Below are 23,859 nucleotides of genomic sequence, written 5' to 3'. Positions count from 1 at the left end.
TATCACGTGATTCTGTTTTTAAATACCAGTATATGATTTCCTTTGTAACATCATTGATTAAAATTTTAACCATAATCAAATTAATTTTAACTAAAATTCATATTGGGCATTGTCATCCCACTTTGTTCTTTTATTAGTTTTTATTAATTATATTTTTACTCTATTAAATAAAATAATTCAAATTTTTTTTATTTACGAAATAAAATAATATAATTTTTTTTACAAATTCACATTTATATTTCAACTTTTAAATATTGGACAATTAAATTACAATTTGAACATTAATTACGATTAAACTATAATTAAATATTAGTTAATATTCAAATTGAATTCTTTAAATGAATTAAAATATCTAATTTATCAAAATTTGCTTTTCCTTCACTTTTTCAAAAGTATTTATAATCAAAACCTGTGATTTCACTAAGCTGTGCCCGTGGTCCTATACAATTACTCGAAATTTCAACTTTCTCTTAAATTATGCATGGTGGAATCAACTTCTTATCAATAAAGTGTAAATACACCAAATAAAAAATCCCCAAATAATTTGCCCAACTTGAATCTCAGGTTATCTCTCATTAACACTGCTTTATTTCATCCTGTTAATTCCAAATTAAAATTTCAAAACTTCACATCAAAATTTATATTCACAAAATAAAGTTATATGAAAAATAAGCAGACGAGTATTGGAACTCTTAATTATCCATTGATGAAATGGGAAAAATTACAGAAAATCCATTTAATGTAAGAACAACAGGCATGGTCTTGCATTAACTCTGACATGAAACACAATTAGACATGAAAAAACATTATGTTCTTGTCAATGACGTGCTCTGCTCTTGATGAATGAGGCACTCTTTGTGATCTCTCTCAGAGGCTTATCTGTATATCTAACTATATTATAAGACCATGCACCTGCTTGTGCACCAAGAATTGGCGATATAATATAAATCCATAGCCCCTTGTATTGCCATGACATAATTGCAGGCCCCAAGCTTCGTGCTGGATTCATTGATGCTCCTGAAATTGGCCTGTTTTGCAAAGTCATAACAGCAAATCCATCGAAAGGGTATCCATTTTCACTTATAAAATAAATTAATTTATGTTACCCATAGTCAATGATTTTGGATAATTTTGATTAGTTCTTAATTAGATTTAGTATTATAAGTAAACTCGGTTAGGCTAATACCCAGCAATCATCACATTTAGGAGAATTGTTGCACCTACAGCAAGTCCAGCAAGTTCACCAATCTGCATAAACGTTAGAGTCAAATAATTCAAAATTCCAAGTAATATACTAAGAAATCATCACAGCTCAAGAAGTTGGTAGCTTCATTGGCTCTATTGGCTAATGACAATCAAAAAAGAATGGCAGCAAATACTGAGTACTGCGTTGGAAGTTCTACTTTCTTAGTCTACTTAACCTCAGCCAAACAAGTTTTAAGAATAACAACTTACAGCTCGATTATCAGTAGCGACACCTGATATGACAAACATGAGATAGAAAGTGATTATGAACTCAATTACAAAGGATTGCATGTCTGAACCAGTAGGCATTGTTCCTACAAATTGATCTTGCTTCCCTGGAAAAATTAATCTAATCGTTCCAGCTGCCAGTGTTGCACCAACGACTTGACTTGCTATATAAGCAGGCACCTACATTACCAGATAAGAAAAGAGGGATTACTACATTACCAGATAAGAAAAGAGGGATTAAAAAGAATATCAACACTTCAAAGATTTTCTGTCTAAGCTCAATTGATCAACAGCTTGATTGTATTGATCTCTTTTTGTTTTTTTTTTTTTGAAACAATTTCGGGAAACTCAAGGTTTCCCACCTGGGTATGTGTAGTTTACGTTATTTTCAACAAGGTATAGTTTTAGTTTGGTTTTACCTCTTTACAGGGAAATCTCTTGCAGGTGGCAAAGGCAAGAGTGACAGCAGGGTTGAAATGAGCACCAGAGATATGGCCAACAGAGTAAATCAAGACCATCACAGCCAATCCCCAAACTATCGATACTCCTGGAAGTGTCACCACCTTGTCGAAGTTCAGGTTCACCGACCCCGCTGTACATCCGGTGAATACCAATAAATACGTGCCTATCATCTCAGCTATCAACTGCACATCGATCACTCATGAACATAAAAAAATCAGATATTATTCAATCTTTAATGGCAAATAAAGCAACATAGCCTTGAAACTATCCAAGATTTTTGAAAGAAAACCATGTCCAAGATAAGAACTAACATTTAAATTGAAAGATCAGTAATTCACCTTTTGAATGAAAGGTACAGAGATGCTTAAGTTTGAATCTCCCTTATCGGATGCACAGCGTGGAATGTCCTTACAAGGTGGAAGAGAAGTGCAATGATTATCATCCTTAACATCCAACACAATTTTATTCTGGTCATTAGCCATGACTACTTTTTTTTGTTTTTATTTTTTCGTCTAAGTAGAAGAATTTAATTCACAAAACAATCAGAAAGTAAGAAGCGAGCAAATAAGAGAAGCAAAGATATATATTGCTCAGCATATGGCTTTCTCACCAAAGTGTTTTGCGACAAATTAGGGATAACACGTATTAGTATTTATAAGTGAAGACAGATCCAAAATCAAAGGAGAGAAGAGACGATGAATTAGACTTTTTCAGAATATGAAATGGCAGAGATTGATCAAATACAGCCTCCTCAGGTCCTTGTCTTTCTTGGGATTTTCATATTATTATTTTTGAAACTGGTCTTTCTATTATTAGTTAAGGTTAGACTGAAAACAACACGTTAGGGCTCAACAGTTTTTGGTTTTTAACTGAAAAGCAAATCCAATCCAATCAAGTCAAGTTGATTGGTTCAGTTATTTAATCTTTTTAATTTGATTCGATTATTAATTTTTTAATATTTTGATTTTTGACTAACTGAAATCAATAAAAAAACTGAACCCACAGCCTCATAAATAAAGAACATTACAAAATCTACCCACCATCCATTTGTACAACCTCCCTCCTCCCTATCCTCTCTCTTTTTCTTTCCTCAAGTTGACCTTCTCCTCCCTTTTCTCCTTGTCATCTCTGCGGCCTCCTCGTTGTCGCGGAGCTTGGGTAAAAGAAGCTCTCATCATTGCCGCTTGCAAAGAAGTCCGCCCCCTCGTTGCCATCATTACGGCTGCGAAGAAGCGCCGGCTCGTCGTTTCTGTGAAGAAGCCCACCTCATTATTGCTGCTTGCTGCTGCTCCCTGCAGTGGAAATGGACCGCTGCTCTCCATAGTGTTTATGTTTAGGTCTATATAACTCTCTATATAAATAACTTGTGTTTGAGAGTTTCTTGATCTATGCATTTAAGTCTTTGATGGTGTATTTCTTCCTCTTTATTTGAGAGTATTTTTTTCATTTTGAATTGTGAAATTGTATTGTAATTGAGATTGTTATTGATTTCATTGTGAAAATGGAAAACTGAGAAAGGGATGAAGATTGACATTGGTTTCGTGTCTTTCTTTTTCAAATCGAATCTGATGACCGCTGGATTTTTTCGCCCCGTCTAAGATCAGGCCCATTAGGACAGCCCATAATCTGAGGGCTTCTAAGTCTCCTCCAAGAGCGAGGTCCAGCCCGCTCAGCTCAAAGACCGGGCTTCAGTCAGATTCTTCAATCAGGCCGGCCCAGCTCTTTCGGCCCAATGAACAGATCCCCTCTGGGTCTAGTCTTAACCTTATCTTCCGGCCCAGCTCAGAACCAGGAAGGAATTCAGCCCATTCGCTTTGTGGGACCATCCGCATGCGTGCCCGGAGAGAATCAGGGACCGTTACGCATGGGGCAGCGATCTGATTTCCTCGTACGTCCATATCAACATGACAGGGACAGGTGGCCCAATGACATACATTCTGTTACACGTCACTAGCGGACAAGAGAAAACATATAAAAGGAGAAATACTCTCCTCTAAGTCTAAGCTTTTTCCAGTTTTACAGAACCCATTGTAAAACCCTATTTTCTGGATCTCAGATCATCAAGTGGCGCCATCTGTGGAAACGAAGGAGATCTTTTCATCACCGGAGTTCCACTCTAAACACTGAGATCCACGATGGCTAATCACAACGAAAACAACGTCACTCCAAATGACCTGAGCTCTGCTCAAGAGGGGCAGCAGTTCTCCTTTTCCAGTCCTACAACTCCAAACAATCAACCACCCATCCCTTTCAACCCCTTGCCAAGCCTGGCAGGGAATGCTTCCGCCGCTACCTTGTCCAACCAGGACCTCCAAACTATCGCCCTCCAACTACAAAACACCGCCCACTGGCTGGGGCAGATAATGCAGCAACGGGGCCTTAGCACCCCAGCAAACGTATTGCCAGTGGTAGAAGAGCCCCAGACCAATGAACATCAACCTACCTTCAACCATCCCCAAACAGTTAGACGCGAAACCGGAGAGAGGGAGAGAAGAGCTGGGGAAGAGGAAGAACCGGAGGCCAGGGTTCATGGAAGGAGGATGAGAGAGATGATTGAGAACGATGGGGCCGACAGTTATTCTGCCGGAACAACCAGGTGGACGAGAAGTGAAATGGAAGAGGAAGAGTACCACCTGGAGAAGAAACCCGGGCAGGAGGAGGAAAGTGTAGACCAAAAGCTGCAAAAAATGAGAGAGCAGCTCTTGGCCGAGTTGGGAACGAAGGATCAGAACCAAACTCTCCTGCCCACCTCTTAACCCTTCTCGAAGTGGGTGCAGCAGGAGACTGTTCCCAAGAAATTTATGATGCCACCTACGGCCGCGTACGACGGAGCTGGGAACCCCCGGGAGCACGTCTTGAACTATAAGACCTTCATGGAACTGCAAACTCTTTCAGATGCCTTGATGTGCAAGGTATTCCCTACGACGCTCTCGGGGCTAGCACGGGCGTGGTTCAACAGCCTTGAGGCCGGAAGTATCAACAGCTTTGGAGATCCGGCCACTCGCTTCATCAGCCGGTTTATCGCCGGGGTGCCCGCAGATAGGAAGACGAGTTACCTGGAGACGATCAGGCAGAGGAGAGAGGAATCGCTCAGGGAGTACATCGCTCGTTTCAACACGGAGGCCCTGCAGATTCCCGAACTCGATGAGGGAAGGGCGGTGGAGGCCATGCAAAAGGAGACGACCTCTGCCGAGTTCTTTGGCTCATTGAGTAGGAAGCCTCCGACCTCACTGGCCGAGCTGATGAAGCGGGCTGAAAAATACATAAGGCAAGATGATGCCTTGGTGACAAGCAGGTTCGCCAGGGAAGCGACAGATAAGGGGAAAGCACCGGAGGAAGAGAGGCCGGAAAGACACGAGAAAAAGCATGACAAGAGGCCTGAGCCTTACAGACAACCCTGGGAGCAAAGGGACCAAAGATCTCTCCCTCCTCGGGTCTCAGAACAGAGGCCACTCCCTCCGTGGGTTCCAGAGAAGCCGACCCCACTCAATGCCTCTAAAGCCGAAGTGCTCATGGCCGTCCAGGACAAGGAGTTCCTCCAATGGCCCAGGCCTATGAAAACGGAAGCAAACCAGCGAGATCCTGACAAATATTGTCAGTACCATCGCACGCACGGCCACGACACCAATAACTGCTTCCAGTTGATTGCTGAGATCGAGAGGCTGATAAAGAGGGGACACCTCAAGAACTTTATAAAGAAACCGAAAGGACAAAGGTCTTAGCCGAACCCAGCAGCGCAGACACTCAGGATAATGGGAGCAGGGCCAGTGAATGATGGGTCCAGTGGAACCATCAACATGATCGTTGGAGGAACAAAAGGTTGAATGAGCTGGTGAAGCAGAAGAGGTACTTTCCTTAGAATATTTGTGAAAAGAAATTCTTGTACTATGAAAACATGAGTAAATGGAATAACACCATCATATAACAATACAATGATTATCTCTATTATTGTGAATATTAACTCTCTCAGAAAAAGAAAAGAACAGATATCAGAAGACCTCCTTGAGACATAGAGACCTTCTGGAGGTAGAAGACCGGGATCCCCAGGATCTCCCGGATTCAAGACCAGGATCCCGTAAGATCTCCTGGAGCAAAAACGGCCGGCGGGATCACCTAGATCTCCCCGGAGCAAAAACAGCCAGGATCCTGTAAGATCTCCCCGGAGCAAAAACGGCCGGCGGGATCACCAAGATTTCCCCGGAGCAAAAACGGCCAGGATCCCATAAGATCTCCTGGAGCAAAAATGGCCGGCGGGATCACCAAGATCTCCCCGGAGCAAAAACGGCCAGGATCCCGTAAGATCTCCTGGAGCAAAAACGGCCGGCGGGATCACCAAGATCTCCCCGGAGCAAAAATGGCCAGGATCCCGTAAGATCTCCTGAAGCAAAAACGGCCGGCGGGATCACCAAGATCTCCCCGGAGCAAAAACGGCCAGGATCCCATAAGATCTCCTGGAGCAAAAACGGCCAGCGAAGATCTCAAAGATCTCCCGGAGCGACAAAGGCCGGGAACCCCAAATAATTCTTCGGCGTCGTATGCTCACAGCAAACAGCGGTATACAATGACAACACGCAAAAATAACTCATAAGAACATAGTTCCGACCTCACATAAAAGATTGGGGCACGGGACCCTAAATGAAAAAGCTAAACTCCGACCTCCCAAAGGAGCTCGAGTCATAAGGTAAAGAGACTTTGATCTCACACAATAGCCAAAAGCGCCAAAATGCCATGCTGACCTCAAGAGGGTGCTAGAATAGAAATAAAAGAGTTCGAATCCAACCTCTCAGAAGAGCTCAGATTCAGGCTAATAAGACCTAGATCTCGCAAAATGGCCAGCATATAATGAAATTACACTAAGCCGCCCCAACGCCCGTATCATGTAGCAATACGACCTACTAACGGCCAATACAAGGCTCGCGGTGCCAAAGCGCCAAAGCACCATGCCGATCTCAAAAAAATGAGCTCGGTACTGGTAAATCCAATAGGCAGACCGAATTAAGGCGAGGCTACAAGTTTATAAAAGGAAAGCTGAAGCCGAACAAATAAGCAGTCAGACTGAGACATAGCCCATATAAGGCTCAACAAGAAAACAAGAAATTAAGTCCGACTTCACAAAGGAGCTCGGGGAGCCAAAATGAAGAAAGTGAAATTCCGAACTCCCGAGCTCGCGATACAGGCTGCGTCACAGGCTACAGGCAAAAAGCAAAAAACCGAGCTCCCAGCTCGGATGAACTCGCGACATGAATAAAGATAAGTATAGAAAAAATAACAAAGAACCGAGCTCCCTCTATGAAAAGGCCCACAAATGCAGAAACACATAAAAGGGTAAACAAAGGCAAAGGACCGTGCTCACAGCTCGGGTTAACTCAGCATAAGCAAACATTTAACAACGATAACCCAGGAAGAGGAAAATGACAAAAGACCGAGCTCTCTATCCCAGTGGAGCACGCAGCTCAAACCGCACTGACTGCCAGAAGGTTATCTCCAGAGGAACAAGATATTATGTATCCGAGCTCGCAACAAGGACGAGGTCGTGAGTCAAAAACAGAAATGCCCTTATGGGAATAAGAAAAACTCGCAAGTCAGAAGCTTAACCTGACTCCGAGCTCTTAGCCTGGATCAGTTCGACTAGCAAGGTCCCAGTAGAGCTAGCCTGGTCCATCAAATAAATAAAATTGACAAAGCCAGAAAACAGTCTGAGTACAAAATAATGATGAGGCACAGGCCGAGGTGAAATATCATTCATCATCAAGAACACATCTCCAGATCGCCATACATTTAAACACCAAAGTAAAGAGATAAAGAAATAATGCAAGTAAAGGACGTTCAAAAACTGTTTTCGAGCTGCACGGTCATTAATGGAGCCCAAGTATTTACTCCCTCACTAGCCATGAAATAACTGATGAGGAGGTAAAAGGGCAACCTGAGGAGAAATCCAATGGCGTGAGCAGATAAGACCCCAGCTTCAGTTCTCGTCCGAACAGAACTAAAAACAAGGAGGCCAATCTTGCTCACCATTTTAAAAGGTACGTGATACATTTCGCTTTGGTTATAAAGGGCTACACGCCCAAGCTCGTACATGTGAAATAATGGAAAGAAAAGTTGAAGACATTAAGTCAGCTGTTAAAAACCGAGCTCATAATGAAGACCTAATGAGGTCGAAATCTATAAAAGTACAGCTTGACGATCTTGGCCTTAAGGCAAATCTAACTCGGAGAAAATTTATAGATAAGAACACCCTAGTGCAATTAGAAAAGATTATAAGTCAGAGACTAAGTCTCTAGCTAAGATTTCAGCCCTGATTAACTGAGGGGCAAGAAATGAAAGACGATCTAGTCGATTCCTTACCAAGTTTATTAGGCACAGTTTAAGTGTCTCATTCTCAAATCTTAAAATTAAACAAGTCAAACTGTCTAAACAGAATAAGTAGCCTGATAAGGAGGGAAGAACAAGCAAAGGTAGGAACAGCTCAAGTACGAATAAAGCCAGGGAAATAAATAACAATCAAAATAACTCAAAATACCAACGCAATTTGAAAATTAAATTTCATTAAAAAGAAAAAATAATTACAACCTCTTTACAGTCTATTCTACTGAGGGAAAAACAGTCCTTAAAGGACTTACATGCCTAGGGGCATTATCATCTACATTATCCCCTGTACTATCTACACTTACATTATTTACATTACTGTCTATGGGAGGCCCAGCATCCTCCTGCCCAGATCCCTTAGTGCCCACGAAAGGCACGATCTCCCGCCCTTGAGGCCCAGCATCGTCATTCCCCAGCTCGGGTTCTGCCTCAGAAGGCCCAGCTGCAGTGCGATAAGCTCTTTTGGACAGAGGTCTATCATCCTCCCCGTAAAGCACCGCCTCGCCATCAGAGTCTTCCTCTGCAGCTCGAAGTTCAGCCAACGGGGTGAAGGGAGCATATCTGGCTGTCCTTAGGCCCCGGTTGTATCCAGAGATGAACATGCGAAAGCCCTTGTTCCATATGGCTGTCTTCATCTCATCAGAGCCTTGGAACTCCGCAAGTCGCTTCTCACAGGCCTCAGCTATCTTGGCTTTAAATTCAGAAGAACTTTTATAATCCTGGAGGCGAGCTTCACAGGCCTGCTCGATCTCTTTTTTCAGCTCGGGAGACTCTTTATACTCCATCAGGCGCCTCTCACACTCCAGCTGGACCCTGTCTTCAGCGAGTCTGGCATCCTCGAGCAAGGCTGAGCATTTATGCTCTAAAGTCCTGACCTCATGGCAGAGCTTTTGATTATGAAGTTTAAACTCCTCTGCCGCTGAAGCCAGGTCTCTGATATGATCTAAACTCTTACTCAACTCCTGCTCGAGAACCTCGACCCGAGCTAGTGCCCCCTCTTTCTGGACCTCCACCTTGTTAAGACGAGCCTGGACTCCTTCGAAATCAGCCTTCAAGGCCTCGCACTGACGCTGGGTCTCGTCCCTCTGGATCATAGCCTCGTCCCTTTCACGAAGGGCATCCACCGTGGAGGACAGTTGCTTCAGGACTTCTTCACAGCGGACTTCAGCAGCAGCTGCCCTATCGTCAGACTCTTTAAGAACCCTCTGAGCGTGAGACAACTCCGCCTCTAGGGACCTAGAATGCTCTTGAGCTGCCGCGAGGTTGCTCCAGGCATCACTGGTCGCAGACAGGTTCTCCTCCAGACACGCCTCCTCGATCCGGTGATCAACATATTCTCAGAGAGAGAGGTCATGAGCGTCCACCTCCATGAAGAGGCCCATCACCTAGTACAAAAAGAGAAAACTGTCAGAACAAAGAAACAAAGAAAATTGGAATATGAGCAGAAATCAGAACGTAACAACTTACCATCAGGAGCATCTCCCTAATCCTATCTCCGAGCTCTCCTCGAGGTAGAGACCGGAAGGCTGCTTGCTCTCGTGTGAAGCCAGCCAAATGGCCGGTCAAAGCAAGCAGACAAGAGTCCGAAGCCTCCGTGATTCCCCCGAACATCCGCTCCTGCAAGATCTCCGCTACAACGCTCGTCGGAGTTTGATGAGTGATGTCCTCAGCGTTCAAAATGTCGTTGTCAGGAGCAGACAACAGGGGTATCACAGGAACATCCTTCTTCTTTTCAAGAGGGGGGAGAGCGGGAGCTAATCCCTTGGAAGCTTCCTTTCTCTTTCCGATAGGAGGGAGAGCTGGAGCTGATCCCTTGGAAGCCTTGGATTTCTTCCGAGCAGGAGCTGGGGCAGACATTTCGGGGGAGGCAGGGTGCTTGTCCCCAGCCTTCTCTGTGACTCCTCCTTCACTAGCAAGGCCGGATCCAACATCTCCGATAGGGGCCTCCTAGACATCTTCGTCTACAAGAATAACCTCCCTACTTTTCCTGGAGCTTCCTCTTCAGTAATGGGGGCCTCGAACCCCACCTTGGCGACCTCCTCCTCAGCAACAGTGGGAACTTCAAGCCCCACATCAGAAGCGCCCACAGGAGGAAGGGCAGGATCCGTCCTCATCGGCCTGGCATCCTCAGCCACTTCAGAAATAATTCTTGGAGTCTCTTTCGCCCCCTCAGTAGAAGAGCGTCGAGGCTAGGGGGCTTGAGAGGACTGGTGAGCCGAGCTTGATCTGCTGCGATTAGAGGACCGAGACGACTTACTACGTCGGGAGCTTGGTCTAGGAGCTTGTGAGGAGACCGGAGGAGGAGGAGGTCAGGTAACTGATCTGGAAGAAATAATCTCGCCACCCTTTGAGTAGCCTCCCTTACAGATTGCCCAGCCAGGAGGGCATCCAGAGCAATATCCATGCTCTCCTGGGATAGTATGAGATTCTTGGGAGGCTTAATCTGATCCATCTTCACCTCGGAGGCTACAAAATTAAAAATCAAAGCAAATCAGAACAGTTATGAGCAAAGGTCGCGTAAGCAAAAACTAACACAGGTAGATAGAATAAGGTACCCGCGTCCTTAATATCCCTAAGGTTGGACGCGTACAAGCACTTTTCGACGTCATACTTCCTATCCACAGAAGTCAGTCGAAGGAATCCGACCTGCTCGGTAAGGCCCAACTGGGGCAGGTCGTTACAACCCAGAGAGACATCCTCCCAGTCAAGACCGAGCTCCCAAGCCAACCCCGTATTCTTCTTCAACTCCACCACCAGAAACCCCTCTACCCAGCCCTTGATAGAGTCTTTATAACCCGTGAAAAGGGACAACCCTCCGCGAGGGGCAAAGTAATAAAACTTTTGGCTCGCTTTGACTAGCCTGAAGAAGCCGATGAATAGCTGAACCGTGGGTGTAAACCCCCAGCTCAGACACACAGATTCAAAGTAAGACATGAAAAGAACGGAGTTAGGGGTTAGCATTCGAGGGGTAATCTCGAAATACTGGAAGACCTCTTTGAAGAAAGGAGAAAAGGGGAAGGACAGACCGTACTCCCTCTGTTTGATGAAGAAGACTAGACTGATATCCCTTTGAGGGTCGATTAGGCCAGGGGGAGAAGGATCAGGAAGAACGATCCTCTCATTTCGGTAAGGAGCCCGGATGTGATAAAGAGGGGTATCCAGGTATTCCCTATAAATGAAATTCCTAATGTTAGACGGGGTGATACTAGACTCCTGGTTGACGACATCGGGGAGACTAGAACTATCCATGGTAAAAGAAGAGGCGTACCTGAAAAGTGATTAGGGCAAATGAGCAGAGGAAAGCAAAAAGAGCAGTAGAACAGAGAAGAGCCAACGTTCTGAGGAGACTGACGGGAAGTGAAATTTGAAACAATAAAGAGTTGAAAAGATATTTTGAACAGTTTTGTCCTTGGGCGGCGCGGTCATGATGACTCTCGGTATTTACCCCCTCTTCAGTCGGGCAATAACTGACGAGGAGGTAAAGGGGCAATTGATGACCGCTGGATTTCTTCGCCCCGGTCTAAGGTCAGGCCCATTAGGACAACCCATAATCTGAGGGCTTCTAAGTCTCCTCCAAGAGCCAGGTCCAACCCGCTCAACTCAAAGACCGAGCTCCTGTCAGATTCTTCAATCAGGCCGGCCCAGCTCTTTCGGCCCAATGAACAGATCCCCTCTGGGTTTAGTCTTAACCTTATCTTCCAGCCCAACTCGGAACCAGAAAGGAATTCAGTCCATTCGCCTTGTGGGACCATCCGCATGTGTGCCCGGGGAGAATCAGGGACCGTTACGCATGGGGCAGCGATCTGATTTCCTCGTACGTCCATATCAACATGACAGGGACAGGTGGCCCAATGACATACATTCTGTTACACGTCAGTAGCGGACAAGAGAAAACATATAAAAGGAGAAATACTCTCCTCTAGGTCTAAACTTTTTCCAATTTTACAGAACCCATTGTAAAACCCTATTTTATGGATCTCAAATCATCAGAATCGATTCAGTTTGATTTGATTTTTTTTTTTTAATTTAAATTCAATTTCAATTGTGATTTTTTATCAATTCGATTTTTTAATTTTTTTTATTTCAATTCGATTTAAAATTAAACTGACAGAATTCTCATCCTTACAACACATACTCATATGAAAATTAAATTTTTCACGATTGATTATATATGGTGATAAATATAAAGACAAGATTAAGGAAAGAGTATATTCTGATATGAGTATTATCTTTTTAACTATTGATTAATGCATAAATAAATATGAGTGTAAAAAAAAATATTTTTACTCATTTCCTTAGAAGTCGGTACTTATTTGATTTTTTTTATTTTTTTGGGTTAAGGTGAAGTAATAATATCTCTTTCCTACAATAATTGTCATTTTGAATTATTTTTTGTCTTAAATTGTCTATTATTTTGAGAACTTTCATATAATAATAATTGTTATATTTTGTATATGCTTTTATTAATTTTTAAGTTATTTAATAAAAAAAGTAAATAGAATTTTTGACAATTTATAAAAAATAATTTTGTTAAGACTATTAATTAATTTTATTGATTTTAAATTAATTAAACAAATATTGTAAGATGGAAGTAATATAGTGAGACGGAAGTAATATGGGCATAGTATGCTTAAAGCAAACAAACATAACCCTAAGCAAACGGAAAAACAATATATACAACAAATAACCCTAGATTATTAAGGATATGAACCGTGATAAAAGACAAAAAACCATAAATCTCTAGAGCTAACTATCCATATTAGCCTTTATCGACTACCATAGTAAATGATATACAGAACTACAAAGGATTGGCAGGTTTCTTATTTTCAAATCAGAAGGCTAAAGAAGCTAAACAAAAACAAGCTCCTACTAACAAACGTCAACCCAAATGCATGATTTGGAAAAATGGAAAGGAGGAACAGAAGCACAGAGAGCTCAGAGAGTGGCTAGAAAACTCAGTCATCTCATTCTCTATAGAGTTGTTCGGTTTCAATTTTGGTACAGTTTTTACTAAGAATTAAAATCGAAATCAAACCTCCAGTTCTTTTTTTTTAAAGAATTATTTTAGAATCAAATTTTAGTACAATTCTAAATAATTTTGGTGTAGTTTCAGTTCGATTTCAATTTTTAGTGTCGTTAAGATAACCATCCACCCATTTGTCGGATAGAGAATCTGTAAGCACAACTACAAGCAAACACAAAAAGTCTTTTTTTTTTTTTGTTATCTCAAAATTATTATTTATTTTTCTATTTTAGACTATAATACCATATAAATCAACTATTATAACTCTATTTAATTCTGTCTTATTCCTAAGAAATCTTTCAAAATATTTCTTAATATTTAATAAAATTCAATGTATTTAAGATGGATATAATTGAAGAGTTAGTAAAAAAAATTATATTTCTTGATAAGTGTGAAAAAATAAAGTAAATAAAAATTATGAGACGAATGAAATATCATTTATATAAGGATCCAATGATATCGAATATATACTCACTCTTATCCCTTGTCATGGTTAGTTTTGTGCTTGCGAGCTATTTGGCACTCAAAATCACGTTCTATCTTTTTTCATTTCTAAGACTCGACTAATGGTTGCCTCATGCAACTCAATTCATAAAGCATGAGAGATGCCAAAGAACCTCATTAGCTCCTCATTTATAATTGTTGTGTTTTTCAGTCACATCTCCTGCTTTCTTTTGCTCATTATTGTTATTATATGCTTTACTGGACCTAAACATTTTATTTCTGAGTTTAGCTAGCTTAAATTATATCTTATTAATTAGGCCATGGCATATTTCAATTGGTTTTCATTCAATAGGATTTATGTTGTATTTGGGATTCATACCCTTTCTGCTATCAATAAAATGCCTTAATTATGTTAATCATAAATTGAATAACTGTCCTATGTAAGTAGGCATAAAATTTCTATAAGATAATTCTGCATCACAAAGTTTAAATACAATTATAAAATATTTTTTGTATATAAATAATTTTAAAACTTGTAAATGATAATTCCGCATCACGAGCACTACAAAACAACATATTATTGTCGACAGAAAATTTGATTGCTGATAGTTACTTTCAGCGATGAATTTCTGACCGCCCATGATCTGTCGCTTAAAGTCTTATCACTAATTTTATTTAATTTTTTTTATGGATCTGAAATCTATCGAAAATATTTGCGATGGATTTTCGATGGATCATTCCTTTGAAAACATTGGTAACAAACTTTGTTTATCACTAAATCCGTCGGAAAAGTATAATCCATCCAATAACCAATCCGTCGCTAATCTGTCGAAAATAATAGCGACGAAAAATAACCATCGGAAATCTATCAAAAATATTAAGACCATTTTATAAAAAAATCATTCCAAATTTATCAAATATGTCTGTAACTCTGTCATAAAATTATTTATATTTTTATTATCAATAAAATAATTTTCTATTTTTATTTAGACATTTTCTGTATAATCTAAATAATTTACAATTAAGAAACATATTTAATACAAATTAAACGTCATTTATAATCATTATAATTTATATTTATACACACAAATAATTAACAATATTTATAAAATTAAAAGTTTAAAATAAATCTATAGCACTTAACAATATTCATAAAATTTAAAAAAAACCTATAAATTTGTTGAATTATCTAATGAAGAAGTAGAAGTGTATTGATGAGTATGTATTTGCTTGTGGAGTATGCTCCCGTGATTTCTCTTGCACCTCTTCTATCTCATGTGTTTCATTTATAGAGAGCTGCTAGTCATGTTCTCTACCTCTAAATAATACTTCTCTTCAAGACATTTGAAAAAATAATTATACATAGGTTTCAATTAATAACAATTATAAATAATAATAAAATATAATCAAATAATAAGTCTTTAAAAACATATAAAATAAATTTATATAATAAGTAAATAAATTTTAATCTCACAACAAATTATTAATATCACATATAACTAAAGTTATTATTGATTCATATTGCACGCAAAATAGCTGAAGTGATTATTCGTATGTACTCACAGTTAATTACATTCACCAATCAATAACATATAAGAAGTGACCACCATTGATACAATATAACAATTGCTAATTAACTGTAATAATTCAACTCTTTCAAACTATTTATTTCATTTCATTTTTTTAATATAAAATCATTTTTATTGCGGTAAAGTAAAGCAATCCACTTAATTTAATTTCATCTCATTTTCAAACTATTAGTTCCAAAATTGTTAAGGTTGGGTTAGGTTACAACAAATAATTATCTTAAAAAAGGATTCTACATCTGACAGAATTCAGAAATGTAACACAAATAGTTGCATTTTTCAAACTTAACAAGATTTTCTAGAGGGAAATATTTTATAAAAAAGAAAGTCAAAGGACTTTACCAAACTAGACACGGACCATTAGCTATTGTGAAAATCATAACATCCTAAGCATCAAGAGATATGCAAGTTAACTCCAAAGCTAATTCCAGAGCTCTAAATTCAAATGGCAAGTCCTCTAAATTAAAATCATAGCTTTGTTAAGCAAGTATGAATCATTCAGTTTCATAAAATCTCATGAAATCAAATCAATTGTAGTTGATATTTACAGAAATTGTATCTTCTTCAAGAAATCATTCTTATTGCTTTCTCCCGTCCTAAAATTGTGGAAGGGTAAATGAAAAGGGAGTCCAATAGTCGTAGATCTCTAGCAGGTAAGGAACAATAATGTTTCATTATAGTAGCCTTATAAAGCTCCAAAACCTTTGGGTCGCCACTCTGATCAATCTTTATCCAAGAAGTTCTACCATGTCCATGACCTCTCTTCTTCAAGCCCAGCAAGCCAGAAAAACCATTTTCATACCTATGTAAACACTATTTGTTGAGAAGTATACTACTAGCTTTGATGTTTCTATGCACAGTATGTGGAACAATATATAAACACCAACAATAGATCAGCAATATGATTAGAAAATATCCCAACAAAGCAAATTTTACATTATATAAGTATCCGTTTATAAACCTATTGTCCATGTATTTAATAGATATCTTATTTTGAAATTATAAATTTTACATTATTTAAGTATCAATTTAGAAAATTTTACACAAATAAATGAATAATGGCATTCTGCAGCCGCAGCCATTCTGCAGAATCTATTTTTTGTTCACATCTGGCAAGCATAAGATGAAAATTTTAACTACAGTGTGAAAATAGGATCGAAAAGAACTATCGCAAGGTATAGCACCTTTATCTTTAAAGCTCTCAATAAAAATGTAAGAGAGCAATCACACCCATAACTTTGAGGGAAAAGAATTTTATTTTTATTATTTTTATAAAAAAATTAATATTATTTATTTTTTAAAAGAAATCTGTAATCTTGTCTTTTACTATTAATAACAAAATAATGTTAATGGTTTCGGGAGAGAAAATAATTTTAATATCTCTAAATTAACTTTTTGCTCATTGAATTTCTCTCTTTCTCTCTCCTTAGTCCTTACCATATATTTCATCTCTGCCTCCCGTTCTCCCTTCCTCTTTCACACCCCATATGATGCTTCTGCTGGAAAGCAATTAACACATTCCCCATAAAACTCCATCACCTCACGGCTCAATGTCCAAAAGTTTTAAGTTGAAGATTGAGAGATGAATATCTAAATTCTATCATGATATTTGACAAGGTCACTGGAATGAGCGTTAGATAATCACTTGCTAGCATTTCTCTTTTTAAATCTTTTCTATGAAAGCCATGAAAGAGTTATAATTTAATGTGTTTAAAAAAAATCAAAAGTGGTAATTGAACAAGGACAAGGTTTGATGCTTTTATGTCTTCATTTTCACGTTTGCTTTTGCATGGTTTTTAAGTTTCGATTTTCCCTGCCTTCGGATAGGGAAAGACTCGCTTCGCTCGAATCCCTTATTTTATTGGCGTGGTGGAGTTTCATTTTTGTTTTCTTTACGATTTTATATCTGATTTTCCCTGTCTTCGGATAGGGAAAGACTGCTCGATTTTATCCTTCTCGTTTCGCCCGAATCCCTTATCTTATTGGCGCGGTGGAGTTTCATTTTTGTTTTCTTTGTGATTTTATGTCTGTTTTGCTGGTCCTTATTGATTTCACTGAAGGATTCTATTTGGTCCTACTGTGGGATTTGCTCGGTTTTGGCGTTTGGAGGAGCTTTCGACTATGAGAAGTAGGCATCTCGGGACAGCACCACTACGACCGGTGACCACTTGTCCTGCATGAGCTCTGCCGCATCCTCTTTCAAGCTGTCGATCCATGTGCGTTCGCTGCTCTTCTTGCCAAGGATTTTTTCTGGATTGCGTTGCATGTCTGTTCTTTGTTCTTTATTTCTGTTCCTATTCCGGTGGAATCTATTGGATTTGATTCTGTTGTAATTGGTCTTTGGTTCTTCAGATGGCGAAGCTTTTCTTCAACGGTGCACATTCGATTTTTTGTTGTTTGTTCTTCTTGGCTACATGTTTATTTTGTGGTTTGGTTCCTCTTATTTTCAATTGCCGTTGGTTTGCTTCTATCAATCGGTTACTGTTTTCAGTGGCGACTATGATGGTGAAGAATTTCAAGTGATTGTCGTTTTTCTTTGGAGCTTGGGTTTTGTTTTGGATTGATTTGATTTGTACAATTTGATTGCAGTTTAGGGGTTTGTTTTGGGTTGATTTAATTTGTAAAGTTTAAATTATTTTTTCACTAGATTTGGGTGGTTTATTTGTGATTTCAGTTTTATTTAATTTAAAAGTTCATGATCCTATATTTGTGTTTCTTTTTCAAAATTTGACTGTAATCCCTTTTGCCACTATACCTTGTTAATACAAGTTTTCTTATATGGTAAAAAAAAATTAGTTCATCTGGTTTTACTATTAAAACTGACAAGATCATTGGGCGGTCCAACCGGGAGATCCAAATTTCAAAACCCTAGGTAATGTAAAGAGGACAAGAAATGGTAACAGCATCTACTCTCATGAAGAGCAGGACAACTACATTCATCATATTAGCATGCAAGAGTATATCGAAGCAGTTATGAACTAAAAGGGTAGTATATGAAGGCTCAAAAATCATTTAAAAAAAAAATTAAATGCCGCTGAAAAATCAATTTGAAAGAACTGTTTTCTAAATAATGTTTTCAAGAAAAATTTTCTCGATAGTAACTACTATCCGGTAGAATAAGCATCAATTTTATTATTTCTGTGAAATAAATATGAAAATATTAATTTATTATACAATGACATAAAACCAAACACCTACTCTTGATATGTACAACTGCTGGGGGCCAAAAACCAAATCAATATCACAAAGCACACTAAAAAGACAAGAAGATATCTACACAAAATTTAAGGGGTGAATTTTGGTGTCAGAACGGGAGGTAACATGTGATATATTTGGGCCGCTAGAGGGTTCAGTGTGTTGAAAAATATGGTTGAGCAGTGCAGCCCCGAGAGCCATGTCGGCAAACCTTATACTGTTCCACCATCACCCATTGTTTGAAAGCTACCACTCATTCCAGCATTTGGATTCATATAGAACGTGCCTTGAAACGTTGCTTCATATTTCCAGTACAAAGAAGGCTAACACAATAGACAAAATAACTTCAAAAACATCTACAATTTTCAGTGATGCGGTTCCTAAGATTGGATCTGCTAGAAAACACGCATAAATGGAAGAGACCTAAAGATGGATAATAAACTCATTCAGCTACAATTGATTAGGTAAAAATATAGCTGCTGAACAAGGATTGTGAATGGGAGCAATTTGAAAGTGGAAGGAAAAAGGTAATAAAGAGATTCATGAGTTCAAATCATGAATCTACCAAATGGCCAAATGGGTTCATGTTCCTCCAGTTGAAATATGCCCAAATGGCCAAGACAAAATGTTAACCAAGGCAGTTCAAATTCATGTTGACCGGAAAACCAACACTAGAGGACCTTCCTGTAAAAAAGGAAGAGGATCCCCCTGATTTAAAACCCCAGTGAGTTCAACAAATATCGTGACTGATCTCACAAGCAGAGAAAACCATCAAATGGATCGGGTCAATCAGATATGGAAAAACAGGAAAAATTAGTAGATGGCTTAAACCATCGCGATTGAGCGAGCTTCTTGAAACAGATAATTCAACAGATTTTTTATTTATGAAAAAAGAGATCCAATTGAGAACCTTGTTTGGATTTCAAAACCAAGGAAAACATCTAAATACTGAAACAATTAAATCAACCCAGAAAAAGAAGCTTACCCTTTCCTTCCATTGCTTACCAATAGTGACAAATCTTAACCCTCGAATCTGGATCTAAACAATTCATCGTTAAAAAAATAAAATGCAACCGTGTGAAACAGATTGACATACCAATAAATCAAAAACTAACAAAGATCTCGTGCATCTTTGATTAAGCCAGTTTTGAACATCGATCCCCTTCAATGTTTATAGCTCGATGAATGCTTCAAATAGTAATCCTTCTATGCAAAGTCTTAACCGTACAAACATCAAGGTGTCAAAAGCCACGAAAAGGGTTCGAATACTAAATCAAGCAATAAATCAGAAGATTAGGTTTCAACCGACTTTTCAGTGGCTTTAAATAGTGTCAATAGCTCATCAAGATCTCCCAATTCACGAAAGCCATCTATGAAAGCTTCTATGCTCGATATCACATAGCGTCTTCCGCATCATCAAAGTGAAAAATTACTTTGCAGTGAAGGATTACTAGACGAAGCGCTCATTCATGCTGCTGCAAAACCAAACAATACAGAAGGGGATAACAAAACCCTAGATACAAATTCTCAATGTAAGATTCGTATTTATAGGGGAGGCTCCTGCACGGGTAGGGTTAGTCCGGAGCTAATAAAATGATGTAACCGTGGATCTAGATAGATCTAGAACTAGAGAACGTGAAAGTTACAACCCTAAAGAACCTTTTTTTTTTTTTTTTTTTTTTTTTTTAAGTACGGTAAATTTATTTACAAGTATTAAGATTTAAAATTGTAAATAATAAAGTCAATCAACTTTGCTTTCTGAATTAAAAATTTTAATAATAAATAATAAATTTATTAAATTAAAATTTTGAAAAATTATCGTTGCTTAACAAGGAATTAAAATTACATTTTCTATATTGATAGTTTAAAACTTTTAAAAGATAATTCGGCATCACAAATTTCTTATAATAAAAATGTAAACGAACAAACACGTCCCTAACTTTGCGGGGAAATATTTAATGTTATGGAATGTATTTAAATTAAATTAGCCTTTTAAATTTAAAATTTTTTATATTTTATTAGATTATTTATTCATTTAAATTTATAAAGTTTTCTTTAAGTATTGATTTTTCAACTATAATTTAATATTTAAGTATATTTTTATTGAAAAGTATTTAAAACTTTGACTTTTATAATCTAAATTGTAAAAATAAATAAATAAAAAATTGTGAAATTATTTTTTACTTTACTTTTAGATTATATTTTTTTTTCAATTTTTATTTAGTGTTTGAAAACTATAATAAATGGCATTGTTATTGCAAATAAATTAATAAAAATAAATAGATATAAGTGTTTATAACTTATCATTTGATGTTAAGAGGTATATCAGGTGTTATAAAATATTAAAAATTAAATTTATATTTAAAATATTATTTTTCTTAAAAATAATTATAATAATAAATGTATTTATAAAAGGATTAGCTTTATTCAACGTCTCGTTGTACGTTTACTATTCACTATGATATATATATAACTTTCGGTAATATAATTTTTTTTAATTATAAAAAAATAAACTATACTGATGAAAATAAAAAAAAAAACGACTCATCTTATTCACTGCTTTTAAATAAAACTCTAAATTTATAATTTTAGAAATTAATAAAAAAAATTTTAAAATTTTCACTATAGTACGATATTTTGTAGATTTTTATAAACAGTAAAGGATAAAATATAATGCACTTAAACTATAAATTAATTTATCAGTAATTACTTATTATTATAATAAATTTCAATATTGTATTTAAAAATTTTCAAATTTAAATTATCAAATATCTTTTATAAAAAGTTATTTAAAATTTTTAATATATTTATTAAAAATTTTAAAATATACAAGATTAGCGTCTAATTGAATTTCTCCTCCTTTAATATATATATATATATATATATGATCAAGAACATAATTTTAAAAAAATACAATAATAAGATTATTCTTTTAAATATTTTTAAAATTTTTTAAGTATTTAAATAATAATAAAATTACTAATATCTAAAATTAAGATAGTCACTTTAATATCTTGTTTTTTTTAAATTATTAATTTGTTAATAAACATGTCATATATCTAACTATTTTTATTTTTTAAATTTAAATTTATTATTTAATATTTATTTTTAATATTTTTAAATAATATGTCTTGATAATTATTTTTGATATTTTTAAATAATATGTTAGATTACCTATCTATTTTGATAACTCAACACTTAAATCTCTCACTTATTGTTCTTTTAAAATTTATAATTCTTCTTAAACAATAAAAGTGGTATTACGTAGATAAGAAGTATTTATAATTTTCTATTTTATTTTGGTGTAAAATTTTGAGAGGGTTTTTGTGATTAGCCTGGCTATAATATCAGTGGTTTAATAATATTTAAAATGTTGATCCAGACAAGAATTTTTCTGCAAGTGTAAATGCAAATGAAGCCAGGCTGTGAGTGGGAAACACAAAGCTTACTGTGTTCTCCATCTAACGGTCACTTTTCTAAATTTTAACCAAAACCCACATTTACCTTTTACCAACTAAAATAACCACCCTCCTAAACTAACTTTTTCACTTTTTAACTGCTCCTGCTTCTTAAATCACCGTTATTAACCTTCTAGTTTTAACGACAAAAGCGTAACGGAAACCCATAAGCATCTCTTTTAACTGCTCTCTCTTGCTTCGGCTCCGAACCTTTTCATTACCGTTGCACCTAACCAAAATTTAAAATCCTCTTCACACGCCCTGCTCTCATCATCCCAAACCTTTCTCCCACATACACACACAAACCCAAAATCTCTCTCTCTCCCTCTCTGTCTCTCTCTCTCTCTCTCTCTTTCTCTTTCTGTGTGTGTGATTTGTGTAGAACGCCAAAGATGGTGTGCAAGGCTCTCAAAAAGACCCCAACAAAGTCAATTAGAGATCGCCGGGGAAGCCACCGCCGCCACCGCAAGAAATCTCCGGGCAAGATTGAGGCAGCTGCTGCCTCATCTACCATCCTTTCATCGATCAACAAAACCATCTACTCATGCAAGCGCCGGCTCGCCAAGATCTTCTCCAAATTGGCCCGCATTAGCACCCCAAATAGCCGCTACAAAGGCTATAAAATCTTGAAGAAAGGATTCCAGAGAGAAAAACTCCAACAGGAACATGACCTTGAAAGAGATAACATTTGCCGAGCGCTTTTCTTTAACGAACGATTGCCGCCCTTGATTTCTCCGACCAAAAGGACTGTCTTTCTTGATCTTGACGAGACCTTGGTGCATTCCAAAGCAGATCCACCACCGCAAGTGTTTGATTTCATAGTGAGGCCAAATATTGATGGAGAATTCATGAATTTTTATGTGTTGAAGCGGCCGGGAGTTGATGCTTTCTTGGAAGCACTGGCTGCAAAGTACGAGTTGGTTGTGTTCACTGCCGGATTAAAGGAATACGCATCGTTGGTTCTCGACAAGCTAGACGTGAAGGGGTTAATTTCACACAGGCTATATCGAGATTCATGCAAGGAAGTTGATGGGAAGTATGTTAAGGACTTGTCTGAGATGGGGAGGGACTTGAATAGGGTAGTGATTGTCGATGATAATCCTAACTGCTACATTTTCCAGCCGGAAAATGCAGTTCCGATTAAGCCGTTCATTGAAGATCTTGGCGATGGGGAGTTGGGGAAATTGGTTAAGTTTTTTGAAGGGTGTGATTGTTTTGAGGATATGAGAGATGCTGTGAAGCAATATGTTTGGGAAAGGGATGATACAAAGATAATGAACTAGTGCAGTTTGTTTTTCTTTTGTGTTTGTTAGGTTTCTTGTCCACAAAATGACTGAGTTGAACAAAAAATTGTTCAATCCCAAATGAAAGAAGAAACTCTGATGAGAAATAACATCATTTTATTTATTTTTAATTCAATTCTTGATTTTGTATTACATGTTGGGTTTGGTATAATAATAAGATTTTGCAGCACCAGCGACTTTACAGTCTTATTAGGCAATTTAATTTCAGTATCCTGTGATATCTTGGCCTTTGTTTGTCTCTTTTTTTGGTATTTGTCTATAATTTGCTAGAGGGAAAGAATCAGATCTGCAATTTTCTGAGCTACAAGTCCATAATCGTGCAAGTTTGTGGATGAAACTTATAGGATTCTTGAAAACCTTCAATTTCAAAATCCAGAAACAGAAACTTTGAGGGTTTTTCTTGTTGCTAAAATCCAAGCAATCTGTGTATTCTCGGAGATTATTCGTAAGCTTGTGCAATCTTTGTCTAGATACTTGAGATGCCTACATAGTGAAAATGGATTTGGATCCCTTCTAATTCAAAAACCCATTAGTTCTTTTTTTCC

At 37.6% G+C, this 23,859-nt stretch overlaps 2 protein-coding genes across 2 annotated transcripts; one reads left to right on the top strand and one right to left on the bottom strand.

Moving 5' to 3' along the window:
- Nucleotides 1-817: 817 nt before the first annotated feature.
- Nucleotides 818-3,135, bottom strand: LOC110604174 (aquaporin NIP1-2). Its single transcript, XM_021742303.2, has 5 exons — nucleotides 2,274-3,135; nucleotides 1,893-2,117; nucleotides 1,456-1,653; nucleotides 1,187-1,248; nucleotides 818-1,028 (listed from the first exon to the last, which is right to left on the bottom strand). Exons 1-5 carry the CDS (start codon nucleotides 2,415-2,417, stop codon nucleotides 818-820), a joined length of 840 nt encoding a protein of 279 aa, XP_021597995.1. The 5' UTR covers nucleotides 2,418-3,135.
- Nucleotides 3,136-22,236: 19,101 nt separating this feature from the next.
- Nucleotides 22,237-23,482, top strand: LOC110603538 (CTD small phosphatase-like protein). The gene has a single exon (XM_021741288.2). It carries the CDS (start codon nucleotides 22,403-22,405, stop codon nucleotides 23,291-23,293), a length of 891 nt encoding a protein of 296 aa, XP_021596980.1. The 5' UTR covers nucleotides 22,237-22,402; the 3' UTR covers nucleotides 23,294-23,482.
- Nucleotides 23,483-23,859: the final 377 nt, after the last annotated feature.

The sequence above is a fragment of the Manihot esculenta genome, chromosome 16 (genome assembly GCF_001659605.2).
Source record: "Manihot esculenta cultivar AM560-2 chromosome 16, M.esculenta_v8, whole genome shotgun sequence".
NCBI classification, from domain to species: domain Eukaryota; kingdom Viridiplantae; phylum Streptophyta; class Magnoliopsida; order Malpighiales; family Euphorbiaceae; genus Manihot; species Manihot esculenta.
Note: the sequence above shows the minus strand (reverse complement) of the source record. Positions and strands in the feature narration are given on the sequence as shown.

Bases quoted from the DNA above. Each gene is read 5' to 3' on its own strand.
- LOC110604174 (XM_021742303.2), bottom strand. From the start codon at position 2,417: ATGGCTAATGACCAGAATAAAATTGTGTTGGATGTTAAGGATGATAAT. The intron at 2,118-2,273 runs GTGAATTACTGA...ATCGATGTGCAG, and splicing joins CTGTACCTTTCATTCAAAAG to TTGATAGCTGAGATGATAGG. The intron at 1,249-1,455 runs GTAAGTTGTTAT...ACGTTTATGCAG, and splicing joins TCGCTACTGATAATCGAGCT to ATTGGTGAACTTGCTGGACT.
- LOC110603538 (XM_021741288.2), top strand. From the start codon at position 22,403: ATGGTGTGCAAGGCTCTCAAAAAGACCCCAACAAAGTCAATTAGAGAT.